Source organism: Giraffa tippelskirchi, chromosome 10 (genome assembly GCF_054371585.1).
Source record: "Giraffa tippelskirchi isolate mGirTip1 chromosome 10, T2T-mGirTip1v1.2.pri, whole genome shotgun sequence".
NCBI classification, from domain to species: Eukaryota; Metazoa; Chordata; class Mammalia; order Artiodactyla; family Giraffidae; genus Giraffa; species Giraffa tippelskirchi.
This window is the reverse complement of record NC_137284.1, coordinates 8,757,216-8,783,477: the sequence shown is the minus strand read 5'-3', so window position 1 is coordinate 8,783,477 and position 26,262 is coordinate 8,757,216. Positions and strand designations below refer to the sequence as shown.

The window sequence follows — 26,262 nt, the reverse complement described above, 5'->3', positions numbered from 1 at the left end:
AATAAAAAAGTACTAAACCCTTTTCTAAAAGACAGTTTGGAGAATAAGAGAAGATATTTTGAAGGATAGAATAAACAGTATATGAAGAGGCTTTTTCAATTCAAAGTATTAACTTGACATATACACAGTATTCAGTTAAAAGTTGTTTCTTCATCCTGTGATTGGGCTTCCCTGATGGCTCAGTGGTAAAGAATACACCTGCAGTGCAGGAGACTCTGATTTGATCCCTGGGTCTGGAATATCCCCTGGAGGAGAAATGGCAACCCATTCCAGCATTCTTGCCTGGAGAATCCCATGGACAGAAGAGCCTGGCGGGCTACAGTCCATGGGGTCACAAAAAGTTGGACACAACTGAGTGGCTTTCACTTTCACTCTTTCTTTTCAAGCCATATTAAGCAATATGTAGCAGTAATTAAAAATGACACATCTTGTTCTGTGAGATAAAATACTCTGGATATAGAAGAGGGGAAACTTTTTCAATTTCCATGCAAGATTCTCTAGTCAAATGGAGCTTTTGCCTTATTCCAATCAAAATTTTGAGTTAATATATTAACTCAGTTTAATCCTCATAGCAATTCTTAAGTTAGGTGCTTTCAGTTCAGTTCAGTTCAGTTGCTCAGTCGCATCAGACTCTTTGCGACCGCATGAATCACAGCACGCCAGGCCTCCCTGTCCATCACCAACTCCCGGAGTTTACCCATACCCATGTCCATCGAGTCAGTGATGCCATCCAACCATCTCATCCTCTGTCGTCCCCTTCTCCTCTTGCCCCCAATCCTTCCCAGCATTAGGGTCTTTTCCAATGAGTCAACTCTTCGCATGAGGTGGCCAAAGTATTGGAGTTTCAGCTTCAACATCAGACCTTCCAATGAACACCCAGGACTGATCTCCTTTAGGATGGACTGGTTGGATCTCCTTGCAGTCCAAGGGACTCCCAAGAGTCTTCTCCAACACCAGAGTTCAAAAGCATCAATTCTTCGATGCTCAGCTTTCTTCATCGTCCAACTCTCACATCCATCCATGACCACTGGAAAAACCATAGCCTTGACTAGACAGACCTTTGTTGGCAAAGTAATGTCTCTGCCTTTAAATATGCTATCTAGGTTGGTCATAACCTTCCTTCCAAGGAATAAGCGTCTTTTAATTTCATGGCTGCAATCACCATCAGCAGTGATTATGGAGCCCCAAAAAATAAAGTCTGACACTGTTTCCCCATCTATTTCCCATGAAGTGATGGGACCAAATGCCGTGATCTTAGTTTTCTGAACATTGAGTTTTAAGCCAACTTCTTCACTCTCCTCTTTCACTTTCATCAAGAAGCTCTTTAGTTCTTCACTTTCTGCCATAAGGGTGGTGTCATCCGCATATCTGAGGTTATTGACATTTCTCCCGGCAATCTTTATTCCAGCTTGTGTTTCTTCCAGCCCAGCGTTTCTCATGATGTACTCTGCATATAAGTTAAATAAGCAGGGTGACAATATACAGCCTCGACGTACTCCTTTTCCTATTTGGAACCAGTCTGTTGTTCCATGTCCAGTTCTAACTGTTGCTTCCTGACCTGCATACAGGTTTCTCAAGAGGCAGGTCAGGTGGTCTGGTATTCCCATCTCTTTCAGAATTTTCCACAGTTTATTGTGATCCACACAGTCAAAAGCTTTGGCGTAGTCAATAAAGTAGAAATAGATGTTTTTCTGGAACTCTCTTGCTTTTTCGATGATCCAGCGGATGTTGGCAATTTGATCTCTGGTTCCTCTGCCTTTTCTAAAACCAGCTAGAACATCTGGAAGTTCACGGTTCACGTATTGCTGAAGCCTGGCTTGGAGAATTTTGAGCATTACTTTACTAGCATGTGAGATGAGTGCAATTATGCGGTAGTTTGAGCCTTCTTTGGCATTGCCTTTCTTTGGGATTGGAATGAAAACTGACCTTTTCCAGTCCTGTGGCCACTGCTGAGTTTTCCAGATTTGCTGGCATATCGAGTGCAGCACTTTCACAGCATCATCTTTGAGGATTTGAAATAGCTCAACTGGAATTCCATCACCTCCACTAGCTTTGTTCATAGTGATGCTTTCTAAGGTACTTTAGTATCCCAATTTTCAGATGGTATTAAGCAACCTGACAAGGCCACACACCATTTAGTAAGTGTGATGAAAGGATTTTGCAACTTTTAATAGCAATTTTGGGTTTGGGAGTGGTCTGGATATTTAGAGTATGATCACCAACTTAATTTCCTAGTCTTGTTTAAGATAATATACGTAAATGGAGACTTCTGAGTAATGACTATTAAGTGTCATGCTGACTAATTGGAAGAGTCTGCCAATGGAGCTTAGTTTCTAAAGACCCATTAGATTCTGATCTTTGTTTTATTTAATGTTTTCTTACCATTGTAAGCACTTTACTTCCAGACCAGTTTTTTCCATGTCTTGATACAAGTCAGCTCTGTTCAAGTTTGTTAGAATTTCAACTAGCCAAATGAACTTCTTTCCATTTGCTGAAATTCTAAGCAAGATAATTATTAAAATTAAAGCAAAAATGCTAAATACTTTGCTACATGTGGAGAAGCTTGATTGACTGTCATGAGAGCTAATAGCTGCATCTCCTAATTACTGAGGAAAGAATGCAGCATCGTAATCTGTTTAGCCCCTAAACCTGTCCCCACAGAAAACACTATCTGCTCCAAGTATTGTCACAAAATTATTATTAGGGAACATGATTAAAGTTATTTTTGTGTATATAATAGTTATGTCATATTAAAGAATCTTCAGTAAAATGAAGTCTGTCAAGAAGTAATGGCATGCAGTACAGAACTTGGTATTCTGAGAATAAGATTTCTAACCTAATCTAGTTTTTACCTCAGATTATTATATACCTAATTCTAAACTTCTGGAGTATTAAGAGTTCAAGGAAGTTAGAAAAGAAACAAGGCTTAGAAAACTGAGAATTTTGTGTCCTGACAAAGCATATAATATTTCTACCCTCCTGTTTGTGTGTGTGTGGCTGCACCATATGGCTTGTGGGATCTTAGTTTGTCAACCAGGTCTTACTGGCAGAGACCGCATCAAGTCTGAACCACTGGACCACCAGGAAGCTCCCTACCGTGCTTTTTTTCGTTTCTAATAGGTGTGTGCATTCTTTCATTAGCATCCAGTATCAGTTGCTTTCTTTTTCATTTCATCAAATCCATCATCATCATCATCATTTTATCTGTTGATTTTGCTTCTTTTCTGTCTCCCACTCTGTACTGTAAGCTCCACAAAAGCAAGGATTTTTTTCTGTGTTCACTGGTTTTTAATCTAGATTCTAAAACAGTGCCAGGCACATGATAGTGGCACTCAGTAATTAACAATGAATTATTACTAATTCATTCTGTCCACTTGTGTCTGTAAAATGACAAGTCTAAATCATCTGAAATCTCAATCTCTATAAAACATATAAGCTGAGCATTCCCTATGAGAGGTGGAGTCAATTTTGTTCAAGATTCCATTCCTGTTTGAAGGGAGGGAGTCCCAGTTTTACCTTATTCCAGATTTAGTTCATTAAATGTCTCCTGGTAGAAACACTCACCAGTAAATTCGATAATAATACATAGCTCAGATTGTGGAATGTTCTGATATTAATGTAGTCTGTAGTTCTTTAAACTTCAGGTCTTTAAACCTTTTAACCTGCAGTGGTGAGCTTCATTTATCCTTAATCAATCTTGCTGTGTATCCATACTGTACAATGATAGATGCAAAGCCGTGTTTACTGCATTAGAACTAAATATGAATTATAGCTTACTTCTATCTCATGGGTACAATTTGTACCACCAAACTTCAACTATTTTTTTCTCAATTTACAAAGACTTTTCCCCCAGATTACGGTTACACTGTGCTAAAGGTCAGAGATCCTGTTACATCAGATTTCAGTAATGTTTTAAAATATAGGAACTTTATCTGGCATTTGGAAACACTTTTTTGTAATAGTAGAATTTTGTTTCTTGCAGTAAGATATTTAAGTATTTCTTTTCATCTTTATCAAATGATTTTGAATAGAGTAAAGTCATAATTTTGCTTTTGTCTAATTATTATTCAGCTTCTCAAATGAAAAAACATAAGTTGAATAAAAGTAATCCCAAAAGTTTTTCTCTCTCACATCTTCCCAATTGCTCATTCACACTCAAGGAAGGCATTTCTGTCCTGAGGCCTACTTAGGGCTCACCTGAGCAAGCTGAATCTTTGATTCATTCATTTGGAACTCTTTGTTTAAGACCTACTTTGTTCCAGCTCCAGAGATACAACAGTGTATGAAAAGGATGGTGCTTGCCCTTGGGACAGTTGTCCTGATCTTTTCTCCAGTGAAAAACTTGCTAGGTTGGAGAGTTGGAAAACAGGGTGGTAAATCAGTGGCTACTGCGATATTAAAAACTGATAAGACCTAATTAATGTATTGCTTTTAGGGGGGTATTTTCTGTTTTAAAAGATTTTCTGGAGTTCACTCTTCTTAATAAAGGAAACCAGTGTACACAGTTCAGTTTTCAGTTGACAAGTTGGTACAAGAGATTTTGGAACAGAGCAACATTTTCAGTACCCTTTAAAACATTAAGGCCCTCTCTACCTGGGGCCCACCTTCCCTATGGATGGAATGGAGTACTTCTAGCCCGATTTTTAGGGTGGGGGGTCTGCTGTATCTCTTGGGGAAAAAGAAACTCTCGTCACTTGTTTTCCTTTTCAGATAGTCAGGCTCTTACCAGTGGTTTTATAAAAGGGATGTGTTCTGAATTGTTCTACCCATAGATGAGAGTGTATCAGTACTTCATAATATGTTTGTTTTATATGGATTACATTGTTTCTGCTGAATAGCTCTACTAAATACCAAAGGAAAAGGAATAAACACTTCCCCAGATTATCCAATCTTTATTATAACCTTCTTCATGCTTTACCATTAAAGGGAAAATGTAGATTGACAGGAAATGGCAACCCACTCCAGTATTCTTGCCTAGAGAATGCTGTGGACAGAGGAGCCTGGTGGGCTGCTGTCCATGGGGTCGCACAGAGTCGGACACGACTGAAGCAACTGAGCATGCATGCGTGCGCTGGAGAAGGAAATGGCAACCCACTCCAGTATTCTTGCCTGGAGAATCCCAGGGACAGAAGAGCCTGGTGGGCTGCCGTCTATGGGATCACACAGAGTCGGACGCGACTGAAGTGACTTAGCAGCAAGTATTTTGTCATGAAAATTTTTTGTCATTTGCAGTTTGTAGCATGATAAGCCTTTTCTGTTTCACTGCTGGCGGTTTTATGCATGTCTTATAGGACAGCTGTTGATCACTGTTTTGTTACATATTCATGTGTGTGTATATATACATCCTGTGTGTGTATATATATGTGAATTTAAAAATAAAAGGCATGCTGCTTGGCCTGACTAGCTAATGTATAATTGTACCTGGTAAACAATTGTTTTTCTTTCCAAATTCTGGCCGCAGAGGGATTGAGCTCTCTTTGCTCTGATGAGCCACCTTCAGAAATTATGACTTCCTCCTTTTGTTCATCTTCTGAAATATGTAGCACTGACCTTACAATACTACATGGAGTAAAAAGCAAAATGTTAGGCAGCCAGATTCTTTTAGCCCAAGAAGAAAAAGACTGCTTGGCTCTTCTAGATAGGAAAAAGATGGAAAAGCCTCTGGGGACCAGTAAAGACATAGAAGACTCCCCAGTTTCTGCTGCACAAGGAGTTCACTGTGACCGTCCTTCTGTTCCACTCAGCTTCCTGGGTCATCCTGCTTTTCTCTCAAAGGAAGCTGGTCAAATGGAACAACAGATAAATAAAGATCAAGAGTCCAAGAACCCAAATGAGGAACCAAATAGGGATGATATAACTGCCTTGGATGCAGATGACAAGTTCACTTTGCTGACAGCCCAGAAGCTACCCACCCAGCAGCCTAAAGCAGAAGGCATTTGTCCATATTCCTTGTCTCCTTTTGAAGCTTCAGGAGGTGGTGTTATGGAAAAGGATTCCCCTGAATCACCATTTGAAGTAATTATTGACAAAGCAGCATTTGACAAAGAATTTAAAGACGCATATAAGGAAAGCATAAATGATTTTGGTAGCTGGGCAGTGCATGCTGGTAGAGAATCACCTGCAGACATTTCAGAATCTAATGACAAAGTATTTCCACTGAGAAAGAAAGAAGCAGGGCGTTACCCAGCCTCTGCATTGTTCACCAGGCAGTTTTCACACACAACTGCAGCATTGGAGGAGGTATCTAGATGTGTGAATGATATGCATAACTTTACTAATGAAGTACTGACTTGGGATTTGGTTCCCCAAGTAAAACAGCACAGTGATAAATCTGAGTACAACACAAAAACTACAGGACTTGGCACGAGTGAATATAATTCAGAAATTCCTGTTGTAAATCTTAAAACGAACACTCAGAAAATTCCTGTATGTTCTGTTAATGGAAGCACTACTGACACTAAATCACCAGGTGACCGGGTGGAAACATCTCTCCCACAGGAAAATGCTGTGCCAGACCATTTTGATTCCACACAGGAAGTCACTATCAAAGGTGTGCAAGACAATGTGCAGAAAAGAGACGACATACTTTCAGAGTTACCTAGATCTCCACTGGAGAAATGTGTCTCTCTTGGTTCTGGAGTGGCCGCAGATAAAGTGGTTTTACCCGACAGCCACCTGAAAGGTGGAATGAGCTGGCAGACCTCTGTGTTGGGAGAAGTGACAGAGGCTGATAGTTCTGGTGAATCTGATGACACAGTAATAGAGGACCTCACAGCAGATAATTCATTTGAGAGCAACAAAATTCAGGCTGAAAAACCTGTTTCCATCCCAAGTCTGGTTGTAAAAACAGATGAAGAAGTCAAAGGGATCCTCAGTTGTAATAAGAAAGACAGAACATCTGAAAATTTTGAAGGGTCGGTCAGTGATTCTGAGCCACGACGAGATCGGCCTGATCCTCTTGAAAGGAGCCCAAGTGAGGCAGTATGTTCATTAGTATCTAATAAGAATGGCACGTCAGAAGTGAAGCAGTCAGGTAGTAAGCATGAAGCTGTTCCTGAAAAGCCTGTTGCAGCTGAGAACTCAAAACTCCCTTCAGAAGCATCTCCTACAGAACTCTCACGAAGTGTGACAACCTCTGCCTATTTGGAGTCGTTGCATGAAAAAAATGTGAAACATATAGATGATTCTTCCCCAGAGGACCTGATGGCGGCCTTCACAGAAACCAGAGAGAAAGGAACAGTAGGTAAAGGTGAAGGAAATACCTTCGAAGCAACATCAGAGGAAACTAAGGACTTTAAAACAACTCTTCCTCTAGATGTTTTGCATGAGAGTAAGTCAGGTGGTTCTGAAATTAAAAACATAAAAAGCAAATACAGTAAACAAAGCAAAGAAACAAATGGGAGTGAGTTTCTAGAAGTTTTCCCTACCCAAGGTACTCCAGTAGCATCTCTCAACTTAGAACAAGAACAGCTCACAATCAAAGCACTTAAAGAACTGAGTGAAAGGAAGGTTGAGAAGTCAGCTTCTGTACAGGATAAAGGAGAATCTCCTGAAGAAATATTCAAACAGACTTTAACATTTGCTCCAGAATCTTCTTGGCCACAGAGATCATATGATGTCCTGGAACACAAAGATGTCAAGACTGGATCTGATCTTGAGATTTCCAAGAAGCCCACTATTATCAAAGAAACTGCTACGGTAAAGATTATTTCCAGCCTTAGCAAGACGGAACCGGTAAACAAGCCTGTCCTAACAAGACTTCTGACAGACTTATCAGGTAACTGTTTACATTAGAAATACTGCATGTGGAAAAAAAAAGAAATACTGTATGTGGTTAATTCTGCTATGATTGATTATTTAGAGGGCCATTTTTCTTAGTCTCTGATTTATATCACTAAATTATAGCTAGAATAAAATATAATGTATAATGGGGAAAGGTAGATTTTTTTTTTAATGATTGTTTGATTTGGTTTTCTTATACAAATGTTTCCCAAAGCAGGAGACTACTTGTTAAAATTAATATTCTCCTAAAGAAAACAAAAGTCATGGTCCAGTTTTTTCAAGGTCTTCCTTTCATTATACGTTGACTGTAGGGGAGATTGCTACTTTTAAGACTATCACTACGCTCCTATTTACACAGATTATTATAAAATTTCCATAATAGTAGCACTGCTTAGCCCTTGGGTTTTTTGCTTAGCCCTTGTAAAATCTATTTAGCAATCAAAGAGAAAGGAATTCCTGCTGGGAAGATAATAAATGAAACTTTTAATTAATTTGATCTTATACCACAGAGATTTTATGCTCTGAAAGTAGGTAACCAGTACTGTAGTACAGTCGTGCCAGGGATACTTTAGGAGAACTCATGCGTTGTTCTACTTTGGACCTTGTTGACATTCTTCAGGTCAAAACTCATTGTATGGTACTAGAAACCCTTCTGCTTGTCTTCTGTTTATTTGAGTGATTACTTTCCTAGCTGTTGACCTTCATTTAAATTATTTCAGATGCTCTCTGTTCTGGTGTCTTAGTGTAATGAAAAAAAGATCTATAAACCCTCCAAAATCAACCCCCAACCTCTAATCTGATATCAGGTTCTGCACTTGCTATATGATCAGTGTGGTCAGAGTTAGGTGCTATGCAGGGCTCTGTGGTTTTCCAAACTTTTTAAACAATAGATTCCTCTTTCAAATGAAATCAGACACAGAGTTATAATATTTAAAACAAAAATGAGATTTTTGTTAAGAGAAACTTTTTAAGTGAGGTTGTACCATTTACTTTTTTTCCCCCCATAAAGGTTTTATTATGCACAGAGTAAGGAAGGGGCTCAGTCCTTAGCAGCCACTTCCCTCTGGTCACTTCTTCCGGCAAGGGTGCCACTAACTTGCTTTGCTTGGTTAGGTTCCCTGCTGGCATCTGTGGGTCACCTTGAAGCCCACAGCCATGGGCTGCTGCAGAGCCATGACTGCTGCCCGTCATAGCCTGCAGCAGAAAGGCACCGTTTTCTTATTTTATAAAGGTATTTCCTTACTGAAGACCATGAGCAGGTTATTTAACCTTACTAAATCTTAATCCTTAAAACAGAGATAATAATGGTACTTACTTTATAATAATGTGAAGATTACAAGTGTAAATGCAGGTTATAGAGGGCCTCAGTTCATTCAGTTCAGTCACTCAGTCGTGTCCGACTCTCTGCAATCCCATGGGCTGCAGCACACCAGGCTTCCCTGTTCATCACCAGCTCCTTGATTCATCAAACTCATGTCTATCAAGTCGGTGATGCCATCCAACCATCTCATCCTCTGTCATCCCCTTCTCCTCCTGCCTTCATTCTTTCCCAGCATCAGGGTCTTTTCTAATGAGTCAGTTCTTCGCATCAAGTGGCCAAAGTATTAGAGCTTCAGCTTCAGCATCAGTCCTTCCATTGAATATTCAGGACTGATTTCCTTTAGGATTGACTGGTTTGATCTCCTTGCAGTCCAAGGGACTTTCTAGAGTCTTCTCCAATGCCACAGTTGAAAAGCATCCAATTCTTCAGTGCTTAGCTTTCTTTCGAGGGCCTAGTATATAGTAAATATTCATTTAGCAGCAATTACAGGACCTGGCATATAGTAGGTCCTGTATCATTATTTGTTACTGAATGCATTGTTAATAATTATCTGTGAAAACACTGAGGCTTTTTTATAAACTCAAAAATGTGAAATGGCAGTTAAGGATAGCTGTTATACTCTAGAAGTTGAAGATAGTTGAACTTGGATTAAAGAGACCTGAATCCATATTGTTGCTTTAACTGTCTAGAAATGTGACTTTAAACAATTAAGTTACATCACATTTTGGGGCTTCAGTTTCCTTATCTGTAAAGTGAGGATGTTGATGTAGGTGATCATCAATACCATTTCTCTGACCCTGGTAAATACTAGCTTTCTTCATGAGTTGTTGTCAAAATTCTTAAACATAGGTTTTTGAAGTGATGAGGTATATAGAAAGTAGGTAACAATCCAGTGTCTAATTCTGGCAAATTCCTGCTTTAGTGTGACCTTTGACAATTAGCCAAATTGGTTTGGCATCTTCCTTTGTTAATATTGTGGTATTTTGCCCTGCTTCATAGTGTTATAGTAAATAAAGTACTGTGTAACTACTAACTATTAGTAAATCTCAACTGAGTTATTTAATCTAATGTGAGAGGTGAAAAGGACTATGGAAGTTTAGGTTGTTTGTCACTGACCAAATTCTACGATTAATAGAAATTTTTAGATGATAATTAAAGAAAACTAGTATAATTAGACCAAGAAGCTAAAAGATCTTCCTTTGAAGGAAGGTTTCAGAATTGAAAACATTTCAAAATTGTCTTACATCATGAATAAATCTTTTAAGATGTAAATTATACTAATATATACCAGCATCTAGCTCTAAGCAGAGGAGAAGGCAGTGGCACCCCACTCCAGTACTCTTGCCTGGAAAATCCCATGGACGCAGGAGCCTGATAGTCATCCATGGGGTCGCTAAGAGTCAGACACGACTGAGCGACTTCACTTTCACTTTTCACTTTCATGCATTGGAGAAGGAAATGGCAACCCACTCCAGTATTCTTGCCTGGAGAATCCCAGGGACAGGGGAGCCTGGTGGGCTGCCATCTATGGGGTCACACACAGTCGGACATGACTGAAGTGACTTAGCAGCAGCAGCAGCTCTAAGCAGTGTATCTGAGCAATCTTCATTTCTAAAGTAAAACCAATTCTGTAGTTATATTCTGCCTAAAGTTGTTGGGGAAAATAGGCAAAGGAAGCTATGAAAAACTTAATGGTATTTTATTTTCTTTTGCTATTCTGTGATATATATGGCAGTATATAACAGACCTGGAAATGACCTAGCAATTTTGTTTCTAGGTATGTATTCTAAGGGGAAAAGAAATTTATGTGCAAAAACAACTATAAAGATATTCTTTGTAGGGCTGTTTACAATAGTGGCCGGTATCTTAGTGCCTTAACAGTTAAAGACTGACTGTTGGAGTGTATAACATATCTGTGCAGTCGAATGTTATACAGCCATTGGAGTTGTTATAGATTGATGTGAAGTACAAAAAGACATACACTTGTATTTCTGTGTATTAGAATTAACTTCTATTGTTAATTAATATTTGCTTTCGAACTAAAGGACCCTTTGATTACCATCTGACCCAATTCCCCCATTTCCCCAGAGGGAAATTATATTATAGTGTTGTGTTAGTTTCTGCTCTGCTACATTTTAAATGTATGCATATATGGTATTATTTTGTGCTTTTAAAACTTTATTAATTTTATGTTTGTTGGGACTTCCCTTGTGGTCCAGTGGTTAAAAATCTGTGCTTCCATTGCTAGGAGCATGGGTTTATTTCCCTGGTGGGGGAACTAAGATCCCACATACCATGCAGAGCTCACCCAAAAAATAAATTAATATAAATTAATATTATCTTTGTTATGCAACTTTTTTCACTCAACATTAGGTTTTTTAACTCTTTTCATATGGAGGTATATATAATTTTATTTATTTTAATAGCTGTGTAGTAACCCATTTTATTACTATATTATTTTTCTTTTAACTAATATTTGGGTTATTTTCCATGTTTTACTATTGTAGACATTGCTGAAGTTACCATCCTGTACTCATCTGTTTTTACACATATGCACATATTTCTCTTGGGTCCTTATGCCACTGCTTATCAGTTTCACTTCTGTGTATGTGCATTATTTTTCTAGTTACTGTCAATTTGCTGTCAAAGTTGAAGTTTCTTCTGTTAGGCAAAAATGTTCATAGTTCATTAATAAAAACTATATTATTTAACATGGTAGCGTTTTTATTATATGATGAATACTTAAAGTAGAAAAAACAAGTTAGAAAACAAGGTTTTCAGAATAATACTTATTTTCATGTCATTGAAAGTGAATCTGTATACCTACACACAGTGTGATTCTGAAGTAAATTTTTAAAAACAAGATCACAGTGATTTTTCTTGCAATGTGGCCAAGTAGGCTTTTACTGGACCTTTGTTGGGACTTCTCTGGTGGTCCAGTAGTTAAAAGTCTGCCTTGCTGTGCAGGGAACACTGGTTTGATCTCTGGTCCAGGGAGATCCCACATGCAGCACAGCAACTAAGCCCATGTGTCACCAATACTTGAGCCCACGCTCCAGAGCCTGTAAGCCACAACCCTCATGCCCATGTGCCACAACTACTGAAGCCCACATGCTCCAGAGAAACCACCATAGTGAGAAGCCTGTGCACCCACAACGAGGAGTAGTCCCCTCTCACCGCAAATGGAGAAAGCCTGCACACAGCAACAAAGACCAAAGGATATAAATAACTGAAATTATTTTTTTAAAAAAAAGGATCTGCACTTCCATCGCAGGAGACACAGGTTCATTTCCCTGGTCAGAGCACTAAGATCCCACATGCCACAGGGCGCAGGTAACTTTCTTCATGTAACTATATACTCTGGACAGAATTGCGGGGGCAGGAAGGGAGGCCTGACAGCACTGGGAAAGTGAGCAAAAGCGGGCAAATTCTAAAAAAGGACTGACACTTTCAAGAAGAGACAACATGAAATTAATTTTCTATTCTTACTGTTTCTTGCCAGAGGAAGACTGAAGTTGGCGTCTGACAGGGAGGTTAAAATTTTAATAGAAGACTTATTATTAGGGCTTTCCTGGTGGTCCAGTGGTTAAGAATTGCCTTACAATGCAGGGGACACCAGTTTCTTCCATCTCTGGTCCAGAAAGATCCCACATGCTGCTGGGCAGCTAAACCCGTGCACCACAGCTGCTGAAACCTGTGCTCTCTAGAGCCTGTGCTCCACCACAGGAGACACTGCCACTGTGAGAAGCCCACACACCACAGTGGAGAGTAGACCCCGCTTGCTGCAACTAGAGAAAAGTTGACCCACACAGCAACAGAGACCCAGCACAGCCAAAAATATAAATAAGTAAAATTATTTTTTTAAAAAGAGCGAAGTGGAATTCTGTAATATAGTAGCTAAACTTAAAATTCACCAAGTGGCCTTAATAGTAAAACAGAGATGATAGAAGAATCCGTGAACTTGATGATAGATGAACAGAAAACTATCCAACCTGAAGAACAGAAAGAAAAAATGTATTACCAAGCTTCAGGGAACTTTGGGACAATATTATAAGACCTAACTTGTATAGTTGGAGTCCCAGAAGAGAGGAAAGTGAGAAGTTGGGGAAGAACACATTTGAAGATAATATGGCAAAAAAAAAATCAAATTTTTTGAAAAACACATTTACTGATTAAAGAAGCTTGGCAAACACCTGTTAGGATAAGGATGAAGAAAACCATACCTTGGTACATGTGTCAGAGGTTCCCAAGACTACTGTCAGGTTCAGTGATTCGCTAGAAGGACTTAATAGGATTCAGAAGCTGTTACACTCAACCGTACACAGCAAAAGGACACGGATTAGAATTGGCAAGGGGGAAAGGCACATGGGATAAAGTCCAAGGGGAACCAGGTACAAGCTTCCTGGTGTCCAGTAGAGTCACACAGAGCTGTCCTTAATCCTCCCATCAATGATCCATGACAGCATGTGCTAAGTGTTGCCAACTAGGGAAGCTCACCGAGTCCTGGGAATTCAGGACGGCATGCTGACCCCTTGACTGACCTCAGCTACTCAGACCCCAGCCATCCAGAGCAGGAACAAGTGTTTGCCATAAATCGTATTGTTTGGATAGACTTAAGTTGTCACACTGGTACAGCATGGCACAAGGCCCCAGGCACACAGAAACACTTATCAGCCAGCATATGCCACTGGCTCAGATTTCATCTCCCAGTCCTGAAGACAGACCTTTCTTTGGCCTGTGCAGGGTTTGAGCATTCCAGAACTGCTGAGTTAATCCTTTCCTGCCCAGTATATCTTAGTCATATTGCTTGAAATGAAAAATAAGGAGAAAAATGACACAAAGAAATGACAGTTGTAATTAGAGCTTACTTAACCCAAAACCATAGGCTTCCCAGGTGGTGCTAGTAGTAAAAAACCCACCTGCCAATGCAGGAGACATAAGAGACTCGGGTTTAGTCCCTGGGTCATGAAGATCCTTAGGAGGAGGGCATGGCAACCCATTCCAATATTCTTGCCTGGAGAATCCCATGGACAGAAGAGCCTGATAAGCTATGTCCATAGGGTCACAAGGAGTCCGACACGACTGAAGCAACTTAGCATGCACGCACATCAAAAACCACAGATGCCAAAAGAGAGTGAAATAACACCTTTTAAAGTGCCAAACGCGGGGGGGGGGAGTCAATCCAGATTTCTCTTTTCAACAAAAATACCCTGCAAAAATGAAAGCAAAATAAAGACATTTTCAGATAAAAGAAAACTAGGAAAATTTGTCATTAGAAGAATTGCACTACAAGAAACGCTAAAAGAAGTTCTTCAGATCGAAGGGAATTGACACCAGATAGAAACTGAGACCTTTCAGAAGGAATGAAGAGCATTGGAAATGGTAAATATCTGAGTAAATACAAACGACTTACTCTTTTCCCTCTTCTATAAAATATTTAAGACTGTTTAAAGGAGAAATTATACTGTGTGTAGGGATTATAATGTTTATTTGATAGAACAATTTATAACAAGAGTATGTGAACTTAAACTATAGGACGAGATTCTACATTTTTTATAAAGTGTATGATATTTTAAGTAGATTGAAAAGTCAAGGGTATATGTTGTGCTTCCTAAAATAATAATGCAGAGACATATAGTTTAAATTAAAACTTTCAAATAATCAAAAAGAAGGCAAGAAGGAAGAATGAGGGAACAGAAGAGGAAAACTTGGTAATGAAGTGGGAGACCTGATGCAGTTATGATCAGTATATTAGTGGACTAAAGACTACAATTAATAGAGTGACAGTCTGCATAAAAATGCAAGAACTACTTATATACTGACTGTAAAAAGATATGCATTAACTGTAAAGACACATTAGTTGAAAGTAAATGGATGGTTCGATGCATGATACAGGGCGCTCGGGGCTGGTGCACCAGGGTGACCCGGAGGGATGGGATGGAGAGAGAGATGGGAGAGGGGTTCTGGAAGGGGAAAATATGTACACCCATGGTGGATTCATGTCAATGTATGGCAAAACAAATACAATATTGTCACGTTAAAAAATAGATAAATAAACTAATTTAAAAAATATAGAATAAAGAAAGTAAATGGATGGGCAAAGGTATACCAAAAAATATATAAATGTATACCATGCAAAAGTAAGCATAGGAAGACAAATGGTTTTACCAGAAATTAAAAATGACACATTATCGTAATAAAAGATATCAAGATGTCTTGACAGTTGCAAGTGTGTATGTACCTCATAACAGCTTCAAAATAAATGAAGCAAAAATTGGCGGAATTAAAGGAGGAAATAGCCCATTCTTTAATCATAATTAGTGGCTTTAATACCTCTTGCTCAGCAGTTGACAAACCAACTATGCATACACACAAAGATCTACACAGCACAACCAACCACTTTGACCTGCATCATACTTACAGAACGCTGTGCCCCACAGTGGCATACAGTACGTTCTTTTCCAGATGTACAAGGTATACATTCACCAGTATAGACAATATGCTAGGCCATCAAACAAAGCAGTAAATTTAAAAGATTAAGATCATACACAATATGGTCTCAGACCATAATGAAACAAAAATTTTAAACAATGAAAATAAGATACCTAGGAAAATTCCCAAATATTTGAAAATTAAGCTAGTCACTTTTATATAAGGTTTCAACTTAAGCTAGAAAAAGAGCAAAGTAAATCCAAAGGAGGTAGAAGGAAGGAAATAATAAAAATAAGAGCAAAAATTAATACAATAAAATTAACAAAGCCAAAATTTGGTTCCTGAAAAATATTAACAAAATTGATTTCTTAACTGATTCAGGAAAAAAGAACACAGGTTACCAATATTAAACATGAAAAGGTAGTTATCATTTCAGATCCAATGGCTATTAAAAGGTCAGTAGAATATTATGAACTTTCTGCCAGCTTAAATTAAACAAGTTGTTTGAAAAATACAGTTTACCAAAGCTAACACAATTACATATTAAAGTCCAGGCCCAGCAGTTCCAATGAGTGTGGGGGAGGGGGAGGGTGGGATGTGTTTCAAGCATTTACAGAAAAAGGAGGCCAACTTTCCAACTCAGATATTTATAGTGATACAAAAACTAGATAAAGACACTACAAAGAAAATGATAAACTAATATCACTCAGGAACATAATAAAATGAGAAGTCCTTCACAAAATATTAACAACAAATCAAGTCTGGCACTATATCAAAATATTAATGTATCATGGCTAAGTGGGGTTTGTTCTTGGAATAGGAGCTTGTTTTAAGATCAGAAGCCAATCAACATAATTTGCCACATTAACATATAGAAAATCTGGGTGAGTATGTGAGTTGATACAGAAAAGATATTTGAAAAAACTCAACATCCTTTTCTGATAAAAGCTTTCAGCAAACCAGGAATAGAAGGTCATCTCAGTCTAATAAATGGTATCTGTTGAAAACTACAACTGACATTATAGTTAATGCCAAAATATTGAACACTTCTCCTGACATTGGGTACAAGGTAAAGATGTCACCCTCACCATTTGTATTTACCATCATACTGGAGATCCTCCCCTTTGAATTAAGACAAGAAATAGAAATAAAAGAAATGACTATTGGAAAAAAAGTAGTTAAGCTGTCTTAATTTGGAGATTACATAATTGTGTACATAGAAAAACCCCAAGGGATCTTCAAAGCAACTGCTAAGACTAACAAATGAATTATTCAGCAGAGTTACAGGATACTAGGTTAATACACAAAATTTAGTTTTATTTGTTATATGCTAGCAACAAATAATGAGAAAACAAAAAAATTTTTTTAAATTCCATTTACAATAACATGAAAGCATAAAATAGGAACAAATGTAACTAAAAGAAAAAAATATGCAGGACCTCTATACTGAAAATTGCAAAACTGCAGAAAGAAGCCAAAGAACTGTCTGAGAACCATGCTATATTCATGGATTGGAAACCTTGATATTGTAAAGAAGTCAGTCCTACCCAAATACCCTATGAATTCAGTACAATTCAAAGTCCTAGAAGAATTTTTCAATAGAAATTGACAAGCTTATTCTAAAATTTCTTTGGAAATATACAGACCTAACACCCAAAGCAATCTTGGAAAAGGGCAAAATTGAGGACTTGGAATACTTACTCCAAGACATTATAAAACTCCAGTAATATGGAGAAGGGAATGGCAACCCACTCCAGTATTCTTGCCTGGGAAATCCCATGGACAGAGGAGCCTGGTGGGATATGTAAATATACATTGTTTCTAAGTATAAAAAAAAAAAACAAAAACTCCACTAATAAAGACTGTGGAACTTGCAGAAGGGTCAACAAATAAATCAAAGAAACAAAGAATCCAGAAATAACACATTACCAAAAACTTGGTAACTTAACACAAGTTTATCATCTCAAGGGCTTGCCTGGTCACTTAGTAAAGAATCTACCGCAATGCAGGAAGCCTGGTTTGATCCATGGGTCGGGAAGATCCCCCAGAAAAGGGATAAGCAACCCACTCCAGTATTCTTTCCTGAAGAATTCCATGGACAGAGAGGCCTGGTGGGCTACAGTCCATGGGGTTGCAAAGAATCAGACACGACTGAGTGACTAACACTGTACTTGCACAGTTGTCAAGGGTCAGGAGTTCAGGCACAGGGTAGGCTGGATCCCCTGTTCAGGATTTCATTTTCTAGTTTACTGGCTGTGGGGCAGCAGTCTTGGCTCAGTGCCCAAAGGCTGCACTCAGATCCCTGGTCTTTCGACTCTCTCACAACATGCTAGCTTACTTCTTCAAAGCTGTCCAGGAGGATTTCTCTCCAGGCTGCTACAGGGTCTTACATAACTGACTTAGACACAAGAGTGACTATCCCATCATATTCACAGGTTTTGCTCACATTTGGGGGCAGGAGGAAATATTTACGACATGTACACCAAGGAGTAAGAGTTTTGGGGGCCATCTTAGCAATCTGCCTGCCACAATTCCTACTTCATATGATGTGCAAAAATGAAGTGAAAATTGATCAGAGGCATGAACATAAAAACTAAAATCATGAAACTTTTAGAAGAAAGCATAGAATATCTACATGACTTGAAGGTAGCCAAAGGTTTGTTAAGTCAATGCACTCGTCATAAAATAAAGGATCAATGAGTTAGACTTCATCAAAAGTAAAGCTTGCTCACTAAAAGACACCACTAATAAGCCAGCTATGGACTAGGACAAAGTGTTTAAAAATATGTATCTGATGAAGGAATAGTATCCAGAAAATACTTAAAACTACATTTCAACAATAAAAGGGCAAATAACACAAGAAAATAAATTGGGCAGAAAAGATCCTGATGCTTCACAAAAGGTACACAAATAACCCAATAATCCAATGAAAATGTTCACCCTCACAAGTCTTCATGTAATTAAAACAAGATCATTACACATCCACCTGAATGATTAAAATTAAAGACTGACAACTAACTCGCCAACTATTGGTAAGAATGCAAAATAGTACAGATATTTTGGAGAAATGTTGCCCAGTTTCTTAACTAAACATGCACCTGCCCTGTGACCTAGCAACTCCGCTGTAAAGAAATGAAAACATTCGCATGAACACTTGTGTATATTCATAGCAGTTTTCTTCATCACAGCTATTCATCAATAAAGGAATAGATAACCTGAGGTGTAGCTACTTAGCTTTTGATACTTGCAACACTTACGGATGAATCTCAGAAACTATGAAAAGTAAAAGAAGCAGTACAGCAAGGATTCATACTGCAAAATTCCATTTATATGAAATTGTAGAACAAGCAGACTGTTGTATGTACGGAAAAGAATCAGATCAGTGCTGTGACTACCTCTCGGAGTGTTGGCTGGGAAGGTACATGAGTAAACTTCTTGGGGCGATGATAATGTTCTGTAGTTTGATAGAGTTACGTGGGTGAGTGCCTAAGTCCAAACTCAGGGAATGTATTGTCTGTTTCATCGTATGTAAATCTTATATCAAAAGAAAGACAATAAATATTGAACTTTGTTAATGATATGCACACCGAAGATGATTTCCTGATATTTGCCATTTACTTTGGAATACGTTAAAAAATTAAACTGGACTAGTGGACAGATAAGAGGAACAAATATATAAGTAAGCGTAGCAAAGCATTAATGATCGTGGGGATGGTTACACAACAATGGCTGTACTTAACGTCACTCAACTGCATGCTTAAAGATGATTAAGATAGTAAATTTTCTTACATATATTTACCATGTTAAAAAAAGTTAAAATAAGACATTGCTAGTAAAAATCTAGTTAGTGATTATATGGGTGTTCACTCTAAACTGTTTTCAGCTTTGCTATATGTTGGGAGAAAATTAAATGCTGGGCGGGGGGAGGGTGGAATAAAGCAGAGTGGAGGGAAGCTGTCCCAGTTACAGATAAAATTCCCATTTTCCCATGAGGGAAACATTCAGTAGAACTAAGGAAAATGGAGAGAGTATCTCAAAGGTCAAGGGTATGTGTATTATTAATATAATACCTAATAATTTTATGTTTAAAATTTCTTTTGCTTATTACTGATAAAGATTTTAGGGACTGTCAGCTTTTTTTAAAGAAGAAAATAGTTTTATTACTTATTATGATAGTCTGAAACCATGTCACTTATCTGCATTACTTAACAGACTGTCAAAGAAGCATACAAATCCAAGTGTATTGTAACCATAGGAGAAATATCACATTACCATAACATGACTAGCATGGAAGATTGAATTAGAAATAAATACACACAAACAACCCAATCAAAAAGTGGGCCAAAGAACTAAACAGACACTTCTCCAAAGAAGACATACAGATGGCTAACAAACACATGAAAAGATGCTCAACATCACTCATTATCAGAGAAATGCAAATCAAAACCACAGTGAGGTACCATTTCACGCCCATCAGAATGGCTGCTATCCAAAAGACTACAAGCAGTAAATGCTGGAGAGGGTGTGGAGAAAAGGGAACCCTGTTACACTGTTGGTGGGAATGCAAACTAGTACAGCCACTATGGAGAACAGTGTGGAGATTCCTCCAAAAACTGGAAATAGAACTGCCATATGACCCAGCAATCCCACTGCTGGGCATACACACCGAGGAAACCAGAATTGAAAGAGACATGTGTACCCCAGTGTTCATCGCAGCACTGTTTATAATAGCCAGGACATGGAAGCAACCTAGATGTCCATCAGCAGACGAATGGATAAGGAAGCTGTGGTACATATACACAATGGAATATTACTCAGCCATTAAAAAGAATACATTCGAATCAGTTCTAATGAAACTGGATGCAACTGGAGCCTATTATACAGAGTGAGGTAAGCCAGGAAGAAAAGCACCAATACAGTATACTAACACATATATATGGTATTTAGTTAATCGTAAAAGATAACCCTGTATGCGAGACATCAAAAGAGACACAGAGACACAGATAAATAGAACAGTATTATGGACTCTATGGGAGAGGGCGAGGGCAGGATGATATGGGAGAATGGCATTGAAGCATGTAAATTATCATATGTGAAACGAATTGCCAGTCCAGGTTCGATGCATGATACAGGGTGCTCGGGGCTGGTGCACCGGGATGACCCGGAGGGATGGGATGAGGAGGGAGGTGGAAGGGGGGTCCTGGAAGGGGAAAACATGTACACCCATGGTGGATTCATGTCAATGTATGGCAAAACAAATACAATATTGTAAAGTTAAAAAATAGAAAATAATCTAAAAAAAAATAAATACAAAGGGCATAAAATCACTTTTCAAGTTTGATTGGGCTTTCACATTAACTAGTGTTTTGTTTAATTTTAGATTTGATCTGATAACTTCTGCAGACTTAAGTCTAAACTTTCTTAGTTGGAGAATTAAATGGTTGTCAAGCATGTGGAAATAACCAACCGGACCTAGAAGGAAAGAAAAAAGCTAAGAAACTAAAGCCAGGATTTTGTGTCTTTATCCTTGCCATCATGATTTAGCACTACATTTATTGTCTTTAATTGTATTCTTTAGGTAACTTAGTTCAAAAGTTCACATTTTCAGATCCACTGATTCTGTTGGGGAAGGGTAGTCAGTACCGTTTTGTCTTCTATGCTTTTCAGTTCAGTTCAGTTCAGTTCAGTTCAGTTCAGTCACTTAGTCGTGTCCAACTCTTTGCAACCCCATGAGCTACAGCACGCCAGGCCTCCCTGTCCAACACCAACTCCCGGAGCCCACCCAAACTCATATCCGTTGAGTCGGTGATGCCATCCAACCATCTCATCCTCTATCATCCCTTTCTCCTCCTGCCCTCAATCTTTCCCAGCATCAGGGTCTTTTCCAAGGAGTCAGTTCTTCGCATCAGGTGGCCAAAGTATTGGAGTTTCAGCCTCAACATCAGTCCTTCCAATGAACACCCAGGACTGATCTCTCTTAGGATGGACTGGTTGGATTTCCTTGCAGTCCAAGGGACTCTCAAGAGTCTTCTCCAGCACCACAGTTCAAAAGCATCAATTCTTTGGCGCTCAGCTTTTTTTATAGTCCAACTTTCACATCCATACATGACTACTGAAAAAACCATCGCCTTGACTAGACGGACCTTTGTCAGCAAAGTAATGTTTCTGCTTTTTAATATTCTGTCTAAGTTGGTCATAACCTTCCTTACAAGGAGTAAGCGTCTTTTAATTTCATGGCTGCTTTTAAAATCTAAAATTGAAGGCATGGGGGAAAGGGATGTTAGATTATTTAAATGAGTGAAAAACTCTTTCCAGACAGTCTTTGAGAGGAATGCTGGCTTGAAAGGGGTTCCTACAAATTTCCTTGGCCTGCTGCCAAGTGTATGCATGACCGAAAGTATGTATGTTTGTCATTGACGTAGTTTTGTATTCTGTCAGTGACCCTTCTGTGCCATCTTGAGGGAGTGTCTTTGTTAAGGATCAATCTGTAGTAGAGCAGACTATTAACCCATTTCAACAGCCATAGAATTTGGCTCTAAGTTTATAAATGCATTATCCAATGTCTTTTAACTCAAAAAATGGCTTCACTTATTATGAATTATTAATACAAAAGTAACCAAAGAAAATAGTTAGTGTGGAAATGTCTGTATACTTTTCTTTACAGAAATAATTATTCATATAAAAATCTTAACTGCCCCAATTTCCCCGTTTGTTAAAGAAGTTTTCGTATTGTGGTCATGAATTTTTTTTCTTATAGTTATTGCAGTCACTTTTAAATCTTAGAGATTTGTATTAACAAATTTTGAGAAATTAGTGCTCGGAAGGTAAAACATGTTGTATAGATCCTTAGTTAGAGAGTTATTTTTGAAAATGAAGTTAAAGCTGATGGGCTACCAAACCTTAAAATTTCTTGGCACATTTATTCCTTTTCAGAATAAGCGTTTGAGCAGCCTTTCTTTTCTTCCTTTGAGGAGTACGCTTGGGAGAGTAAAGTTTGAGAATGGCTTTGGGAATGGTTGACATTGGCATCAAACCAAGAGGTTTCCCCGGTTTAGTAATAAAAGTCAATAGGCAAGGAGTCAACAAGGTCTGGGGCTGTTCTCATTGGAATTGGCAAGAATCGATTTCTTTCCCTCAGTCTTGAGATTACCATTGGATATGTTAGTGCCCTCTTTTGGTGTAAAAAGGTTACTGCATCCTTAAATAATATGGGCGAAAGGTGAGTTATAGTTGCTCAGTCATGCCTGACTGTTTGCAACCCCATGGACTGTAGCCTGCCAGGCTCCTCTGTCCATGGAATTCTCCAGGCAAGATTACTGGGGTGGGTTGCCATTCCCTTCTCCAGGGCAAAAGGTAGACATCCTTTAAAGTTTTTAAAGTAAAAAATATGCTGAAGATTTAGAAAATTAAAGAAAGCAATGAATCACTCATAATTCTACCAGCAAACATAAACACTCTTGGTTAATATAGACATTCATTGTCATATGCTTAATCTGCCATTAGCAAAATAAGATAACAGAGAAATTTTTGACTTCGTTTACATAAACTTGTACAAAGAAGCTGGAAATGAATTCCAAGAAATAGTATAACACAAGACTTTAAAAAGATTGAAACAACTAGAAAAAAGTAAGGGTCTTTCAAATAAAAATAAATTTTTTAAGTTATGTGATAATAAAGATAAGTTATAACTGAAAAGTTAGGAAAACACTAACTTTGTAGTTTTGGAACTTTTTTTCGTTTTTACCCAGCACCCACTCTACTAGCTTGGGTCAGTACTCAGGACTTTGGAAGAGGCTCAGTTCAGTTCACTTCAGTCGCTCAGTCGTGTCCGACTCCGCAACCCCATGGACTGCAGCACGCCAGGCTTCCCTGTCCATCACTTAACTCCCAGAGCTTACTGAAACTCATGTCCATCGAGTCGGTGATGCCGTCCAACCATCTCACCTTCTGTCATCCCCTTCTCCTCCCGCCTTCAATCTTCCCCAGCATCAGGGTCTTTTCAAACGAGTCAGTTCTTCGCATCAGGTGGCCAAAGTATTGGAGCTTCAGCATCTGTCCTTCCAATGAATATTCAGGACTGATTTCCTTTAGAATGGACTGGTTGGATCTCCTTGCAGTCCAAGGGACTCTCAAAAGTCTTCTCCAACACCACAGTTCAAAGCATCAATTCTTCAGCACTCAGCTTTCTTTAGAATCCAACTCTCACATCCATACATGATTACTGGAAAAACCATAGCTTTGACTAGATGGACATTTGTTGGCAGAGTAATGTCTCTGCTTTTTAATATGCTGTCTAGGTTGGTCATAGCTTTTCTTTCAAGGAGCAAGTGTCTTTTAGTTTCATGGCTGTAGTCACCATCTGCAGTAATTTTGGAGCCCGAAAAAATAAAGTCTGTCACTGTTTCCCCATCTATTTGCCATGAAGTGATGGGACCAGATGCCATGATCTTAGTTTTCTGAATGGTGAGTTTTAATCCAGCTTTTTCACTCTCTTTCACTTTCATCAAGAGGCTCTTTAGTTCTTCGCTTTCTGGTGTCATCTGCATATCTAAGGCTATTGATATTTCTCCCAACAATCTTGATTCCAGCTTGTGCTTCTTCCAGCCCGGCATTTCGTGTGATGTACTCTGCATATAAATTAAATAAGCAGGGTGACAATATACAGCATTGACGTACTCCTTTCCCAATTTGGAACTAGTCTGTTCTTCCATGTCCAGTTCTAACTGTTGCTTCCTGACCTGCATACAGGTTCCTCAGGAGGCAGGTAGGGGGTCTGGTATTCCCATCTCTTTAAGAATTTTCCACAGTTTGTGGTGATCCACACAGTCAAAGGCTTTGGTATAGTCAATAAAGCAGAAGTAGCTGTTTTTCTGGAACTCTCTTGCTTTTTCGATGATCCAACAGATGTTGGCAATTTGATCTCTGGTTCCTCTGCCTTTTCTAAAACCAGCTTGAACGTTTGGAAGTTCAGGTACTGTTGAAGCCTGGCTTGGAGAATTTTGAGCATTACTTTGCTGGCATGTGAGACGAGTGCAATTGTGTGGTAGTTTGAGCATTCTTTGGCATTGCCTTTCTTTGGGATTGGAATGAAAATTGACCTTTTCCAGTCCTTTGGCCCCTGCTGAGTTTTTAAAATTTGCTGGCATATTGAGTACAGCACTTTCTTGGCATCATCTTTTAGTATTTGAAATAGCTCAACTGAAATCCCATCACCTCCACTAGCTTTGTTTGTAGTGATGCTTTGAACATGGGAAGAGGCTAAGTAAGTGTAAATGTTAGCTGCCCAGTTGTGTCCAACTCTTCGCGACCCCATGGACTGTAGCCCGCCAGGCTCCTCTGTCCATGAAATTCTCCAGGCAAGAATACTGGAGTGGGTTGCCATTTCCTTCTCCAGGGCTCCTGTTGGAGCAATTAGAATTGGATGCCTCAAGTCTGAGGGAGCCCCCCAGCTATGTTCATTATCATTGGAAGAGACTAGCCAAGGCTTAATTTTGTCTCAGTAAGATAGTGTACTAGAGTGGCAGTTTGTTCGCCATTGACTCTCAATTAGGATCCTATTTTCCTGTGAATAGATTCCAGGAGGTAGGCTTTGTCAGGCCATGGTGTTTGAGTGTAGGGGATGAGGGAGAAGGAGAAATGAGCCCTATTTCTGTAACTGTTGTGGGTTGCTGCTTGGAGGGTAGAATAAGTGGGTTTTGAGGTGTTCTAAGATGCCTCTGGGTGATGTCTTCTTTTCTCATGGCTTTAGCTTTCCACCTCTATGTCGGTACCTCTCATCTATGCCAGTTCAGTCTACCCTGTAGGCCCACCTGTCACGTTGCGTTTACCTCCTGCCCTCTGCTTCCCTCTAACTTTTTACACACCATTCTCTTTATTTAATCAGTGCTGACAGTGCAACTCCTTTTTCATAGGAAATTTAGCAACAAAGAGAAGAAAAATTTTTATTTCTTTGTAGCAGATTTTAACTTTAGTTCTTAATTTTCCATTTTAATGATAGTAGGGATTGGCAGTCAAATGAATAATAATAATAGCAAACATTGTATTACTACCTAATCAGTAGTGTTCTGAGCACTTCTACTCATTAACCCATTTAATGCAGGCAGCATCACTATAAACCAGATACTGTACTGTTCCATTTTGCAGATGAGAAACCCAAGGCACAGAGAAATTGTTTCTGGCTCAGAATCACACAGCCAGTAAATGTAAGAGGATGAAAACCCAGGCAGTCTGGAGCAGGGTTTATTCTTGGCTGTACTAACTCTAAAGCTGGGGGTCACCAGGTAGGGGTCTGGAGCCAAGTGGAAGCCAGGAGGCATGAAGGGGCTCCAAAGAGAAAGCTAGAATAATCCCTAAAATAAGCATTGCTTAATTCACTATCGTACCTAAAGCTGGATCTAACTAATGCCTTTCATAATCACCTCTGATGTTGCCTTTAGCATCCAGGACCATAGGTTGTTCCTCTCTGAATGACACAGTAACCAGATTGCTAGAGTAAAGTTTCCTTTGTTGGTAATTTTTAAATAAAATTTAATCTTTGTAAGTATGTATACATTTGTTGTTTATAAATCGTACTTCTGAGTAGTTTAAGGAGTTGGGAAAGTGTTCTGTTATTTATCAGACATTTTTACTTATAGACAATACAGAGGTAAGCTTGGGCTGGTTGGAGTATTATGAAGTCTGAATTCATAGTAGAAGACTTCAAATTAAAAAGGCGTTACTGTTCACTA

At 38.8% G+C, this 26,262-nt stretch overlaps 1 protein-coding gene and 1 long non-coding RNA gene across 6 annotated transcripts in view; both read left to right on the top strand.

Annotated features, from left to right (window-relative positions):
- Positions 1–26,262, top strand: part of RTN3 (reticulon 3) — a 64,989-nt gene that overhangs the window by 22,969 nt on the left and 15,758 nt on the right. For 2 of the 5 annotated variants that reach the window (XM_081532821.1, XM_081532822.1), the window contains one exon: positions 5,745–7,777. The exons of 2 other annotated variants lie outside the window; for them this stretch is intronic. In XM_081532821.1, the coding sequence (XP_081388947.1) occupies positions 5,745–7,777 (2,033 nt within the window). Of the gene's footprint in view, positions 1–5,461; positions 7,778–26,262 lie in introns of all 5 variants that reach the window. One more of the 5 variants, XM_081532820.1, reaches the window with a different exon arrangement.
- LOC145523062 (uncharacterized) lies at positions 8,399–25,325 on the top strand. The gene is made up of 2 exons (XR_014066332.1): positions 8,399–20,379; positions 21,432–25,325. It is a non-coding gene; the product is annotated as an uncharacterized LOC145523062 (long non-coding RNA).